Source organism: Microcaecilia unicolor, chromosome 1 (genome assembly GCF_901765095.1).
Source record: "Microcaecilia unicolor chromosome 1, aMicUni1.1, whole genome shotgun sequence".
NCBI classification, from domain to species: domain Eukaryota; kingdom Metazoa; phylum Chordata; class Amphibia; order Gymnophiona; family Siphonopidae; genus Microcaecilia; species Microcaecilia unicolor.
The window spans coordinates 691,169,148-691,185,225 of NC_044031.1; the positions used below are offsets into that span (position 1 = coordinate 691,169,148).

At 43.7% G+C, this 16,078-nt stretch overlaps 1 protein-coding gene across 1 annotated transcript in view; it reads left to right on the plus strand.

The window, feature by feature from the left end:
* The window catches only part of VPS13C (vacuolar protein sorting 13 homolog C), a 992,635-nt gene that overhangs the window by 912,988 nt on the left and 63,569 nt on the right, over window positions 1–16,078 (plus strand). Inside the window, exon 75 of the mRNA XM_030188422.1 lies at window positions 13,038–13,113. Within this exon, the coding sequence (XP_030044282.1) occupies window positions 13,038–13,113 (76 nt within the window). The remainder of the gene's footprint in view (window positions 1–13,037; window positions 13,114–16,078) is intronic.

Consider the following 16,078-nt stretch of genomic DNA (forward strand, 5'->3'; position numbering starts at 1 on the left):
AAATATGCCCTGCATAAGATTTGAAACTGACACTCCCGTAGCTCAGCTGCCAGAGTTGGTTGTGGAATGCGAAATAACCATCGAGAGATGTCTAGAAATTCAGGCAGTCTATCTGTCAGTAAGTCTGTCGCCCATTTAGTTTGAATATGTACTTTAAAGTTTTGTAGTGAAATTGTTCAATGGCCTTATGAAGTGCAGAGACCGATAATCGGTCTCTCTCTCTTCTGAGCATAGAAGAGTTTTCAGTTTTAATACATGTCCCTCAGCCAGCGCTGTCTTCTCCAAAGATTGTATGTAATGTTTTAACTGATGGTATGCAAAACTGTTCCCCATATGTGAGAAGATCCCGCCTATTAAAGTCGGCAATTGTATAGGTGAACCGTACGGTGAAAGCACCTGATAGATATGCTGAATGCCTAATTCTTCCCATCACTTAAAGGTAATATTATCAATACCAGGCATAAAATCTGCATTACCTTAAATAGGCAGTAGAGCTGAGGTGTGGGTAGAAATCCCCCAAGAAGTAGTAAGCGCTCTCCACAGATGTCATAGAGGGGCTTTCAAGACATGGCCCCATGCCACCCCTGGAAGTCATCATCCTTGAGCCTGCAAATGATATCCCAAGTTCCAGGGTACGAAAATTTCAGCTTCTACCATGATTGGGGTATAGTCTTTTCTCTCTAAGAACCAATCCCCTAAGTGAACCTGGTCAAGCAGGCCAGGTTATATTTAGTAAGCTTGGAGTGGTCCAGCCCACCCCTTCTCCAATTCCTGAACAATAATCTTGTGGCATGTTTAGATTTCTTCCCGCGCCATAGAAACCGTGAGAGATGTCGATACAAAATATGATGATCTTTTCTCAAGAGAAAGAGAAGGGAGTATTTGGAATGTATAGAGCCATCTAGGGAATTCTGTCATCTGAAACAGATTAGCTCGTCCATGAAGCTTCAGGGGCAAGGATTGCCATCTAGCAGGTGTATTTATAGTTGAGTCTAGTAATCGTGCGATATTTAGCTGGTACAACTCCAAAGGTAGCATCGATAACCGAATGCCTAAATAACGGAAATAATATTTTGCCCAGCGTAATGGAAAAGCCCCCCTCCAACCCTTTCGTACCTGATCGAAAGATGCCAGGGCCATGGACTTCTGCAGGTTAAGGCAGAATCCAGCAAAATCTCCATATTCTCGAAAAGCTGTCATCAGCACATCCAAAGAGTGTTGTGGATCTATTAAATGAACCAGCAAATCATCTGCATAGGCTGATATTTTGAACATCGAAGAATCGCCAGCACATCCTTAATCAAAGGATATGAATAAGAGAACCAAAATGAATAAGAATGGGGATAAGATGCAGACCTGTCTGGTTCCACGTCTAATTGGGAAGAACTGCGAATGAAGACCGTTTACCCACATTTTTTGCTGTTGGGACTGAATATAAGATGCAAACTGCCTCCAAGAACAGCCCCTGAATTCTGTAGGCTTGGAGTGTCTGAAAAAGAAATTGCCAAGAGATGTAGTCAGAAGCCTTCTCTGCTTCAAAACTGACCATGAGCGAGGGGGTTCTACAAGTACGTACAGCTTCCAATGAAGCCAATATAAGGTGAACATTTTTTTGTGGCCGTTCACCTTTTAATGAAACCAACTTGTACCTCAGCCACTAGGTCTGGCAGTATTTTGGCCAAACAATTTGCCAAAATCTTGGCAAAAAGCTTTGCCTCAAAATTGAGCAGTGAAATAGGCCTGTACAAGTTCAGTGAACATGGGTCTTTGTCTAGTTTTAAAAGTACAATCGTTTTTCCCATACAGAGAGAATCTGGGAGAGTTTTATGTGTAATCATATGTGAGAAGTATGATAAAAGAACAGGTGCTACATGGTTTAAAAGAATCTTATATAATTCAACTCGTAAGCCGTCTGGTCCAGGTGTTTTGTTTAATGCACTCCCTTGAATGGCCAGCATGAGCTCCCCCTCCATGAATGGGGCACTTAGTATGACTATCTGCGAGTGTGACACCCTCGGAAGATCTACATTCTCAAGATACATCTCATCGTCTAGCTCTGTGTCCTCTTGTGTGGCGTATAATTGTTCATAGAAACATTTAAATAGAGTAACAATGTCTTCATCAGAAGAAATCTCCCCCCCCCCCCCCTTCCTTTTCTATCTGTAAGATTTTTGAGGAACTGCGGTGAATTTTCAGCATATGTGCAAGCAGTTTCCCTCTTCTACTCCCCAGAAGGAGTAATTTATATTTGTAATACATTTAAGAGTTGACCATCTGCTGGTGTAACAGAGTGTTGAGGGCCACTTGGGATGCTAGCAAGGTTATACAAGTTACCTAGGATTTGGTGTCCCCAAACGCAATCCTCTCGAATCACTTCTTGCTCAAGTCTTAGGATTTCCCCATCTTTCATCTTCTGTTTATGAGCTGTATATGTAATAATTTCCCCACGTAGCTCTGCCTTGGCTACATCCCAATGCAGAATGGGCTGTGACACATGGGCAGCATTATGTTCTGCATATTCTTTCCATTTAGTCACCAAAAATGGTCCTGTTCAGAGGATTGCATCTGTGAAAAAAGTGATTGAGAAACTAAAATATAACCAATACGTACAGAATATGCACGTGAAAGGTGAGTGTAATCCCCTGTCAGATGGGTAAAAAAAGTCATAAGTACATAAGTAATGCCACACTGGGAAAAGACCAAGGGTCCATTGAGCCCAGCATCCTGTTCACGACAGCGACCAATCCAGGCCAAGGGCACCTGGCAAGCTTCCCAAACATACAAACATTCTGTACAAGTCTCCCGAGTCTACCAGAAGAGAGGGAGACCTTTAGTCATGGTAATACGCATGTCGCCTGGAAGATGTGAACGATCCATTGTAGTGTTGTATACTAAATTAAATTAAAATTGCCTCCCCAAATAATTTGTTGAACATATGAGGTATTAGCATTTTTATCAAATTTGCAAAAATAGCCTTGTCATAGGTGTTAGGAGCATATATGTTACACAGAACCATTGGCTGTCTATTAATCAGTATATAAGCCAGGACAAATCTACCGTCTGGACCTTGTGCCACTGACTGAATTTGCACATTTAAGGACTTCTGAAATAAGATTAGTACCCCTGCTTTTCTATGTGCTACAGGTGATTCCACTAGGGAACCTACCCACCACTTCTGACATTTTTGGTGCTCCAGTGATCAGTTTGTCTCCTGAAGCACAGCTCTATCAACTTCATGACACTACAAGAAATGTAGAATCTTTTGGCATTTTATGGATGTGGTGACCCCCCCTCCCCTCCATTCCATGTGGCTTAGTATTTACTGTACTAATGGAAATGGTGTTAGGGGACTTGATAAAGTAACCTATGGAACTTTATAAGTCTAAGTGCTTTGAAAATACTCCTCCATGTTTTGCAGGAAACATTTTAAGAGAATTTTTCTCTCCATAACATTTCAATTGTCTCAGAAATTTAATTATGCACTTATCTACTAGTGAAAAACCCATGTTGACCAACTGTAAATTGATGTATAATTACATCATGACTTGCAAAGAATATTTATCACACTACATATAGAAAGGTAGAAAACATAGAAAATGATGGCAGCTAAACATAGACGGTCGGTGGCCCAACTGTTTGGGGAGGCTAAAGGGGGCGGGGTTAGGGGTGGGGCCAGGGGCGGATCTTACATCCATAATTGTCTGACAACATAGAAAAAAATGTCACAATACCTTTTATTAAATTTAGATATTAAATATGTATCATATGTCAAAGAATAAAGTGGTTGCTGAAAGCCACAATTGCTCAACTGCAAAACACTATGCACAAATTTGTGCAAAAACACACTCATAAACCTTAGTGTACCATAACACTGAGCAGACCCTAATAAACCAATATACCACCCATACGGAAAATGCAGACCGTCAACAATATGAAACAAGGGATCATAATATCACAATTCTCATGTAGAGCCACAAAACACCCTTTTAGGGTGGAAAGTGTTCACAATGAGCTCCTTTTATGTAGATCCTTCAAGAGGTAGTGTGTCATGATTTAGGCTCTAAAACCCTTTCTGATGATTTGGTGCCACTTCAGTAAGGCCAATACACAATCTCTCCACTGCAAAACACTATACACTATACACAAACTTGTGCAAAAACAAACCATAACCTTACCAAACCATAACAGTACTAATTCCAAGGACAGGACAAGCTACAACCTTATGCATGGAAAGGCAGCACTGTAATTACACCGGGCTCTAAAACACCAGTGCACCACCTAGTGAAACAAAAAAAACACCAAAAAGGGCTGAAAATACTACACGCTAGCAGAATACTGCACCTTGATCACATGAAAAACACATGACACAACAGATATGAAGGCAAAATACTGAACTGGAAAGTTACCTCAAGAAGTCAGACTCAGCCTGCAGCAATGCTAGAAAAATTGAAACTTACATGCAAACATCACAGGTGCACATTTCCAAAAGCTGACATATTCCAGTTAATAAATTCTGAATAAAATACTTTTTTTCTACCTTTGTTGTCTGATCATTTAGTTTTTCTATTCGCTTTGGTCCCAGTGTCTTCTGTTTTATGCAGGGTCTTCTTTCTATTTGATATTTTTTCTCTCACCATGTCCACCATCCTCCTGTGTCCTTATGTGTCCTGTCTACCATCTGTAGCCCTGTCCCTATCCTTCAGTATCCCGATCCAGCTCTTTAATTCAACAGTTTTCCCTCCATCCATATCGAGCATTTCTCCTCACTCCCCTCCATCCATGTGCATATACTTTTCTTCCCTCCATCCATGTCCAGCACCTTCCTTCTTTCTCTCCTACCCTTCCATCCTGTATCATCCATCTTTCTCTCTCCATCCTTCCACCCATTACCCTCTCCCAATCCTTCCGTCCATTGTCTCCCTGTCTCCCCTTCCTTCTAGACAGTTCTCTCTCTTGACCCTTTTCCATTCAGCATGTCCTCTCTCACCCCATCCTTCCAATGTCTTTCCTCTGTCCCCTCCCTACCAGCGTCTTCTCTCATTCTGACCCTCCTTCCAGCATTTTCCTCTTTCTCCCTCCTTTCATCCAGCCAGCATTTCTCAGTCTGACAGCTAGGGTCTCCCCCAGTTTCTCCCCAGCAGCTTCTCTCTCTCTCTCCTGCCCATGTCCCCCCTTTCTCTCCCCATCTCTTTCCGGCTCTCCACTGCTTTTTTTCCATGTCCCTGGCTCTCCCCTGCTCTTTTCCATGGCCCCTCTTTCTCTCCCCATCTCTTTCTGGCTCTCCCCTGCTTTTTTTCCATGTCCTTGGCTCTCCCCTGCTCTTTTCCATGGCCCCTCTTCTCTCCCCATCTCTTTCTGGCTCTCCCCTGCTTTTTTCCATGTCCCTGGCTCTCCCCTGCTCTTTTCCACGGCCCCTCTTTCTCTCCCTATCGCTCTTTGGCTCTCCACTGCTCTTGTCCATGCCCCCTGGCTCTCCCCTGCTCTCCCTCTCTCTCCTCCTACCATTTCCAGCCATTAGCCACATTCTCTCCTCTCCCTCCGGCCCGGGCCTCTTAACAGCAGCGCTGACAGAAGACGAAAAAGAAGCGCGGGGCCGCAGCAGCCTTCAGACATGCACTGTCAGCTCTGCCGGTCCTCTGACCCCGGAACGGGAAATTGACGTCACGGGGCAGAGACCGGCAGAGCCGACAGCGCATGTCTGAAGGTTGCTGCGGCCCCGCGCTTCTTTTTTTCTTATGTTATGCTGGCTGTGGGTGGAGAGTAGCGACGGCAGGTCTCGTTCCTGGCTGCCGCTGCGCTACTCAACAGAAGATTTCGTCGAGTCTTGTCTCGGGCTGCATTTAGAGGTAGGCGTGGCCGCGGGGAAGTTCACAGCTGGGCTGGGGAGGCTTAGCCTCCCCAAGCCTCTTATACGGGGTAAGCCTCCCCAAGCCTCTTATACGGGGCGCCTATGCAGCTAAAGACCATATGGCTCATTACATCTGCCTATCCATTTCGTCTACGATCTCTGTCTCTCCCGTAGAGATCCTATGTGCTTCTCCCATTCTTTCTTGAATTCAGATATTCCTACTACTAATTATGCTACTAGATGTACGCCTCACTGTACACATTATATGCAGGTACTTTCTGTGTCCCTAGTGGGCTCACAATCTATGTTTTTGTACCTGGGGTTGCCCAGGATAAAAAGGAACTGCGGTGTGAATCTAACACAGTTTCCAGACTGCTGCACTAACCGTTCCACACATTTACCACCCTTTTTGTGAAGAAGTATTTCCTTAAGATACTCCTGACCCTGTCCCTTTTCACCTTCATCCTATGCCCCCTCCTTCCAGAGCTTCCTTTCAATTGAAAGACTGACCTCATGTGCATTTATGCCATGGAGGTACTTAAACATTTTTATCATATCTCCCCTCTCCTGCCTTTCTTCCAGAGTGTTTGTATGTATGTATGTATATATATATATCGTTTAATCTGTCCCCAAATGTTTTATGATGAAGACCACAGACCATTGTAGTAGCTGCCCTCTGGACCAATTCCATCCTTTTTATATCTTCATGAAGGTGTGATCTCCAGAATTATAGACAGTAGTCTATATTTGGTCTCCGAAAAGATTTATACAGGGTCACATTTGCCCCCTTTTTCCTGCTGGTCATTCCTTTGCCTATGCACGAAAGCATCCTTCTGGCTTTTGCCATCACCTTTTTGGCCACCTACATAAGTACATAAGTATTGCACAGACCAAAGGTCCAACTAGCCCAGTATCCTGTTTCCAACAGTGGCCAATCTAGGTCAGAAGTATCTGGCAAGATCCCAAAACAGTACAATACAATTTATGATGCTTATCCTAGAAATAAACACTGGATTTTCCCAAGTCCATTTTAATAATGACATGGACTTTTCTCATAGGAAGGTATCCAAACCTTTCTTAAACTCCGCTAAGAGGGGCATAATCGAACATCACCGGCAAAATAGATTGCTGTTGATCTATTTTGGCGGCGACGCTACAGCTGGCCGGAACCGTATTATCAAAAAAGATGGCCGGCCATCTTTTTTTTCGATAATACGGTTTAGCCCGGCCAAATGCCAGAGTTCACCGGGTTTGAGATGGCCAGTTTTGTTTTTCAGCGATAATGGACAAAAATGCCGGTGATCTCCAACCCGGCGACATCCAAGGCATTTGGTCATGGAGGAGCCAGCATTTGTAGTGCACTGGTCCCCCTCACATGCCAGGACACTAATCGGGCACCCTAGGGGGCACTTCTAATTTTTTTTTTTTAATATACGAATACCTCCCAGGTGCATAGCTCCCATCTCTTGTGTGCTGAGCCCCCCAAATCCCCCCCAAAACCCACTCCCTACAACTCTACGCCACTACCATAGTCCTTATGGGTGAAGGGGGCACCTACATGTGGGTAGAGTGGGTTTTGGGGGGAGGGGGTTGGAGGGCTCAACACTTACCACCACAAGTGTAACAGGTAGGGGGGTATGGGCCTGGGTCCACCTGCCTGAAGTCCACTGCAACCAACATAAACTGTTCCAGGGACCTGCATACTGCTGTCTGGGAGCTGGGTATGACATTTGAGGCTGGCATACAGGCTGGCAAAAAAGGTTTTTATTTTTAGTGTTTTAGTGTGGGGAGGGGGTTGGTGACCACTGGGGGAGAACGGGGAGGTCATCCCCCATTCCCTCCGGTGGTCATCTGGTCAGTTCGGGCACCTTTTTGAGGCTTGGTCATGAAAATAAAAGGACCAAGTAAAAGCGGTGAAATACTGATTAACGTCGCTTTTTTTTTTCCCATTATCCACAAAAGCCGGCCATCTGGTAGCCACGCCCATGCCTGCCCATGTCCTGCCTTCGCTTCAATGCCAACACGCCCCCTTAAACTTTCGCCAGCGCAGCGATGGGAAAGCAGCGATGGTGTCAAAAAAGCAGCTTTTGATTATATCGATATCGCCGGTTTTGCGAGATCGCCGGCCATCTCCTGATTTATGTCGGAAGAGCGCCGGCGATCACTTTCAAAAATGAGCCTGTAAGCTAACTGCTTTTACCACGTTCTTTGGCAACGAATTCCAGAGTTTAATTACACATTGAGTGAAGAAATATTTTCTCAGATTCGTTTTAAATTTACTACTTCATTGCGTGCCTCCTAGCCCTAGTATATTTGGAAAGAGTAAACAAGCGATTCATGTCTACCCATTCCACACCACTCGTTATGTTATAGACCTCTATCATATCTCCCCTCAGCCCTCTTTTCTCCAAACTGAAGAGCCCTTGCCGTTTCAGCCTTTCCTCATAGGGAAGTCTTCCCATCCCCTTTATCATTTTCGTCGCCCTCCTCGGTACCTTTTCTAATTCCACTATATCTTTTTTTAGATGAGGTGACCAGAATTGCACACAGTTAGTCAAGGTGAGGTCTCACCATGGAGCAATACAATAGCATTATAACATCATCGTTTTTATTTTCCATTCCTTTCTTAATAATACCTAACATTCTATTTGCTTTCTGTGCCGCCGCAGCACATTGAGCAGAGGGTTTCAAAGTATCATCAAGGAAAAGGATCTAGGAGTGATCGTTGCCGATACTTTTGAAACCCTGTGCTTAGTGTGCTGCTGCAGCAAAGAAAACAAATACACCTTAAGATCATCACATATGATCGGTCCCAAATCTCGCTCTTCTGTCATGCACAGAAATACTTCACCCCTGTTATTGTATTTCTCCCTCAGGTTTTTGCAGCCCAAATATAATGCTGCATTTTTTAGCATTAATTCTTCACTGCCAAATTTTAGACTATTCTTCAAGCTTCACTAGCTCCCTTCTCATGTTATCCACACCTTCAGGAGTATGTTTCCTATTACATATTTTGGTATCTGACAGCCACTATGGAATATCACATAACAAAAATGTTAAAAAGATCTAGACTGAGAAACGATCCTTGCAGCATACTATTGGTAATGTTCCTTTCCTCAGAGTGAACACCATTTACTATTACCCTGTGTCTCCTTACATACAACCAGCTTTTTTACCCAGTCAGTCACTTTAGGGTCTATACCAAGGTCACGCAGTTTATTAGAAGTTGTCTATGTAGAACTGTTTCACAAGAACGTAAGCGTTGCCGTACTGGGTTGGACCAAAGGTCCATCAAGCCCAGTTTCTTGTTTCCAACAGTGACCAGCCCAGGTTACAAGTACCTGGCAAGACCCCCAAAGAGTAAAATGGATTTTATGCTGCTTTATCTTAGAAATAAACAGTAGATTTTCACAAGTCCATCTTAACACTGTTAAGCTAACTGCTTTTACCACATTTTCTAGCAACAAATTCCAGATGTTGAGTGAAGAAATATTTTCTCTGGTTTGTTTTAAATTTACCACTTATTAGCTTCATTGCGTGCCCCCCAACTCCCCTCAGCCTTTTCTTCTCCAAACTGAAGAGCCCTAGCCGCTTTAGCCTTTACTTATAGGGAAGTCACCCCATCCCCTTTATCACTTTTGTTGCACTTCTCTGTACCTTTTCTAATTCCGCTATATCTTTTTTCAGATGTGATGACGTGGAGGGGCATAATCAAATGGGGCGCCCAAGTTTTCCTGAGGGCGTCCTCGCAGGACGTCCCTGCAAAGGGACGGGAAAACCCGTATTATTGAAACAAGATGGGCAGCCATCTTTCGTTTCGATAATATGGTTGGGGACGCCCAAATCTCAACATTTCGGTCGACCTTAGAGATGGTCATCCCTAGAGATGGTCGTCCCCAGTTTTCGGCGATAATGGAAACCGAGGATGCCCATCTCAGAAACGACCAAATGCAAGCCATTTGGTCGTGGGAGGAGCCAGCATTCGTAGTGCACTGGTCCCCCTGACATGCCAGGACACCAACCAGGCACCCTAAGAGGGTACTGCAGTGGACTTCAGAAAAAGCTCCCAGGTGCATAGCTCCCTTACCTTGTGTGCTGAGCCCCCCAAACCCCTCCAAAATCCACTCCCCACAACTGTACACCACTACCATAGCCCTTACGGATGAAGGGGGGCACCTACATGTGGGTACAGTGGGTTTGTGGTAGGTTTTGGAGGGCTCACATTTACCACCACAAGTTTAACAGGTAGGGGGGGATGGGCCTGGGTCCGCCTGCCTGAAGTACACTGCAGTACCCACTAAAACTGCTCCGGGGACCTGCATACTGCTGTCATGGAGCAGGGTATGATATTTTAGGCTGTCATAGAAGCTGGAAAAAATATTTTAAAACATTTTTTTAGGGTGGGAGGGGGTTAGTGACTACTGGGGGAGTAGGGGGAGGTCATCCCCAATTCCCTCCGGTGGTCATCTGGTCATTTAGGTCACATTTTTGTGACTTGGTCATAAAAAAAAACCAAGTAAAGTCAGCCAAGTGTTCGTCAGGGATGCCCTTCTTTTTTCCATTATCGGCCGAGGACGCCCATGTATTAAGCATGCCCCAGTCCCGCCTTCGCTACGCTTCCAACACGCCCCCGGGAGCTTTGGTCATCCCCGTGATGGAAAGCAGTTGAGGACGCCCAAAATCGGCTTTCGATTATGCCAATTTGGGCGACCCTGGTAGAAGGACGCCCATCTCCCAATTCGTGTCGAAAGATGGATGCCCGTCTCTTTCGATTATAAGCCTGAAAGTGCCTTAAATGGAATTCCTTTCTGCTCCTAATTTGTTTTCTGTAATAGTATTATTGTTCACCGCTTTGGCCTTTTAATAGCAAAAGCAGTATATCAAATCCCAAATAAACATAAACTATATTTGAGGTGCGATCACACAATAGAATGGTACAAAGGCATTATAATCTCAGGCTTTTCTAAAATCTAAGTACACCACATCTAGTGCTCTCCTTGATCCAACTGTCTTGTTACCCAGTCAAAGAAATTGATCAGATTTGTCTGACACAATGTATCTGTAGTAGAACTATGTTGGTTCAGGTTTTATTATGTATTGAATTTCAGAAATCTCACTATTCTCTATTTTAAAAGCATTTCTATTGAATTATTCACCACAGGGGTCAATCTAATCCGTAGTTCTGAAATTCTTCTTTAATTCTGATTTTGTGGAGAAGGATCACTTCTGCACTCCTACAAGCCTCCAGAGCCACACCCAACTCTATGAAAAGGGCAGACAACAGAGCCACCAGAACTTTCCTAGGTTCCTTTAGCACCCTCAGATGTATTCCGTATGGCCCCATAATTGCTTTGATTAACTTTAGTTCAGCCAGCTCCTCAGTAAGAAGCCCTTGCCCTTTTACTAAGCCGTGGTAAGCCTACTGCAGGCCTACCACATGCTATAAGAGCACTACAGTGGGACGTGCTGAGGCATCCCAAGGTAGTTTTCCACTTAGCGCACGCTAATCCTTTGCTGGAAAATATTCCAGCGTAGGAGGCATGTCTGAGGGTGGAGGGGTAGGTATTCCTGCGCTAAGCAGGTAGCATGGGCACATTACCACGTACTACCCAATTAGCACTGAAGTACTGTGGGAGCCCTTACCGCCACCTAAATAGGTGGTTGTAAGGGCTCCCAGTGGTAATGGCCACATGCTATTGGGGAAATTTGCACCTGGCCATTAAAAAAAAATAACCAAAAGCTATTTTAGAGCCACACTAAAGAATGGCTGGAGCGTGCAGGAAGCCTATGCGCTATTCACAGCGCCAGCCACTTTTTAGCACAGCTTAGTAAAAGGACCCCAAATGCTCTTCTGTTGCATGATCATTTTATAGGTCTCTCACAGGCCTATTTGTCAACCAAGATTTTTATTTTTTTATTATACACCCAGCCATTTATTTGCTGTAGAGAAAAATAAAAGGGGTCCCCTTATTTTTAATTTGAAACAATGGTGTGTGTATGTACATGTGTGTGTGTGTTTGTGTGTGTGTGTGCCCAAATTAAATTATCTATATAAATGGAAAAAATAACCTTACAAACCTGTACTGCAAAACTAAAACCTGCAGTGTGGAGTTGATTGTCATAAACAGGCTTCAAAATTAAATCTTCACATCTTAATCATGTTGTCAAATATCTTTAACACTAGTATTTCAGATATGTGTATGAGCAGAATTACAAATCGTCAAACTCTCTTGCCCAGCAGAAGCCTTTTTGAGCTTCATAAGGAGCAAAAATAAATCCTCTTTGAAAAAGAAACCTAGCATTACAAATATGATGATCAGTGTTATATGTTACCAGAATACATTGAAGCCCCAAGGTGGGGAATTATCTGGCCTGGTGAAACTGGCAGCTAGACTGGACATTGTTAGACATCAATAAGAAAGAACTGGCTTTTTTTGAAGACGAACTCTGCTGAGGGTGAGGAGAAGTAGTGATGATATGTCACAATGTCAAGGATTCATTTTACTGACCCTACACATACCATGTTTCGGCCTCTGACTGCATTTGTTATGCAGTTCAGTGCTATTCTACAGGAGGAAGATTTACACAGGTTTGTGCAGTTAGCCGATTAAATATTGCTCATATACTTATAGCTTTTAACTTCCATTGAGATGATCGTGTCTGACCTCTAATGCAGGCAGAGGCCGGAACAGTTTGTGTCTTGTCAATATATGGTTCCTTGTTTCTACAACATGCTTCCTGTGATTCATCTAATTATGTGGCCAGATTCCTTGTTTTACTGTGCTGTGGTGTATGCTCTTGGTGTTTTCTCTCTCTATTGTGACTAACGAACATACATAAACACAACCAGGAATAATATCAAAATTAGGAAAAATACAACAGTCCTAAATAAAGATTGGATATAAATATTAAGATTACAAATTAAGAAGGGACACCATTCAGAAAAACAATTTTAAAAAGAAACATGAACGATGTTAGCATGTTTTCCCTATTTAAGTCAAACTGAGAGAATAGTGTAGGAAGATGCTGTAAAATGTACAGAATGGTGTTGATGCCGAAATTGGAAGTTTATACAGTTTTGCTTTCAATTTTGCGGTTGATAGCTTGAGTAGTCTGCCAATGAGTAGAAGACATTGGTGCAAGGTGGGTCTTTTTTGTTTGTTTTTTTAACACAAGTCTTCTACTTCAGGGAGCTGTTCAAGGTCCTGAAGAATTTGCTGAAGGCTTTGTGATTGGAGTGAGAAGTCTTCTTGGGCATACAGTGGGTATGTATCATCTACTGTTTCTTAGTGCAACAAAAGATAGTGGAGGAGTGGCCTAGTGGTTAGAGCACCGGTCTTGCAATCCAGAGGTGGCCGGTTCAAGTCCCACTGCTGCTCCTTGTGATCTTGGGCAAGTCACTTAACCCTCCATTGCCTCAGGTACAAACTTAGATTGTGAGCCCTCCTGGGACAGAGAAATATCCAGAGTACCTGAATGTAACTCACCTTGAGCTACTACTGAAAAAGGTGTGAGCAAACTCTAAATAAATAAATAGAGTACTTTATGAATTTAACAATGTAGTAATATGAGTACAACATTAAAATTTATGCCTTCCATATAATATCCACATTCATTACACCATCTGCTTTGAGTAGTGACTCAGAAATCATTTAATTGAAGAAAGGTTTCTATAAAGCAAACTTCTAGAAGTTCAGATAGATTAGGACATACAGTATGGTAAGTGGTTAATTTTAAAATGGGATGCCTAGACAAGTAGGCACCTACTTAGGTGCTCGTGTGTAAAGACACACAGGCACCTATGTATATTCATCAAATACTAGTATAAGTGTCAGAAATGCACATCTGGAGCAGGTGCAAATGTCTGCATCTAGAATAATTACATATGGATGTAGATTAGTATATTTTATAATACATGCACATACCTGTGAACTCTGCCAACACTCCATCTAAGCTCTGTCCCTGTACATGCCTACTGGCAAAGTAGGCACCATCATGTCATGGTGCCTACTTTTTTGCTGGTCAGTAGTTTATAAGAGACCATTTATGTGCATACTATTCAAAATATAAATATAGCACGCGTTAGAGAGCCCATATAATAACATAGTAGATGACGGCAGAAAAAGACCTGCACGGTCCATCCAGTCTGCTCAAGAAGATAAATTCATATGTGCTACTTTTTTTTATTTGTACTGTCCTCTTCAGTGCACAGACCGTATAAGTCTGGCCAGCCCTGTCCCCGCCTCCCAACCACCAACCCTGCCTCCCAACCACCAGCTCTGGCACAGAGCGTATAAGTCTGCCCAGCACTATCCGTGCCACCCACCACCGGCTCTGGCACAGACCGTATAAGTCTGCCCAGCACTATCCCCACCTCCCAACCACCAGCTCTGGCACAGACCGTATAAGTCTGCCCAGCATTATCCCTGCCACCCACCATAGAAACTAAATACAGAAACAAAGCTCTCTCGTATGATTCTAATAGGTAGGAAATTTTCCAACATCAATATAGATTTTAACAAATGGAACCTCACGAGTCCAGGTGACCTACGGAAATGGTCTAACCCTTTTTGGACTCCTCATCATAGGTTCCCCACCAACCCCCGAAAACAAACCTCAGTGTAAAAAACTCCAATGTGGAGAAAAAACATTGTGGCAAAAAATGGAGGATATTATATAGTGGAAAATTCCTAGCTATTGTGTGCAAGTTTGCGATCAACACTGGTGGTGTAAGAAAACATTTTTCCCTCTGAAGCAGGATCGAAACAGGGGATCTCTCTGTCGGGGCATTTAAGATGAGTGGCCACTCATGAGGATTACAATTGTGTAAGTTAAATATACTTGAATTGGATTAATTGGTGTTCTTCCAGGACTTAAGCTAAGTACTTTCAGTCCTTTTTTTTCCTCATTTATGTGGTGCACCCATATTTTCTAAAACTGATGTTTAAACCTCTCCAGGTTGTAGTGTAGATTCTTTAGCTAGGAATTTTCCACTATATTATATAATATCCTTCGGTTTTTTGCCGCAGTGTTTTTTCTCCACATTGGAGTTTTTTACACTGAGGTTGTTTTCGGGGGTTGGTGGGGAACCTATGATGAGGAGTCCAATATAAGGGTTAGACCATCTCTGTAGGTCACCTGGACCCATGAGGTTCCATTCGTTAAAATCTATATTGATGTTGGAAAATTTCCTACCTATTAGAATCATACGAGAGAGCTTTGTTTCTGTAAGTAGTATACTATGAGGGGCATAATTGAACGAAAACATCTATCTCCATGGGCATTTATCTCCGAGAACGGGTCCGTGAAGGGGCGGACCGAACCGTATTTTCGCAAAAAATAGACGTCCATGTTTTATTCGACAATTTGTGAGCTGGGCGTTTTTGTTTTTCAGCGATAATGGAAAATGAAAGCGCCCAGCTCAAAAACGAATAAATCCAAGGCATTTGTTCGTGGGAGGGGCCAGGATTCGTAGTGCACTGGTCCCCCTCACATGCTGGGGCACTTTTAAAAAAAAAAAAAAAAGGTAAAGAGCTCCCAGGTGCATAGCACCCTTCCCTTGTGTGTTGAGCCCCCCAAATCCCCCTCAAAACCCACTGCCCACAAGTCTACACCATTACTATAGCCCTAAGGGGTGAAGGGGGGCACCTACATGTGGGTACAGTGGGTTTGGGGGGGTTGGACGACTAACACATTAAGCAGCACAATTGTAACAGGTAGGGGGGGGATGGGCCTGGGTCCACCTGCCTGAAGTCCACTGCACCCCCTAACAACTGCTCCAGGGACCTGCATACTGCTGCCAGGGAGGTGGGTATGACATTTGAGGGTGAAAATAAAAAGTTGTGAAACATCATGTTTTGTGGTGGGAGGGGGTTAGTGACCACTGGGGGAGTCAGGGGAGATCATCCCCGATTCCCTCTGGTGGTAATCTGGTCATTTAGGGCACTTTTTGGGGCCTTATTCGTGAAAAAACAGGGTCCAGGAAAAGTGCCCTAAATTCTAGCTACAAACGCATATTTTTTTCCCATTATCGGCGAAAGGCGCCCATCTCTCCTCGGCCGATAACCACGCCCCAGTTCCACCTTCGCCACGCCTCCGACACGCCCCCGTCAACTTTGTATGCTTCCGCGATGGAGTACAGTTGAAAACGTCCAAAATCGCCTTTCCATTATACCGATTTATTCGTTTTTGTGAGATAAACGTCTGTCTCCTGATTTGGGTCGAAATCTA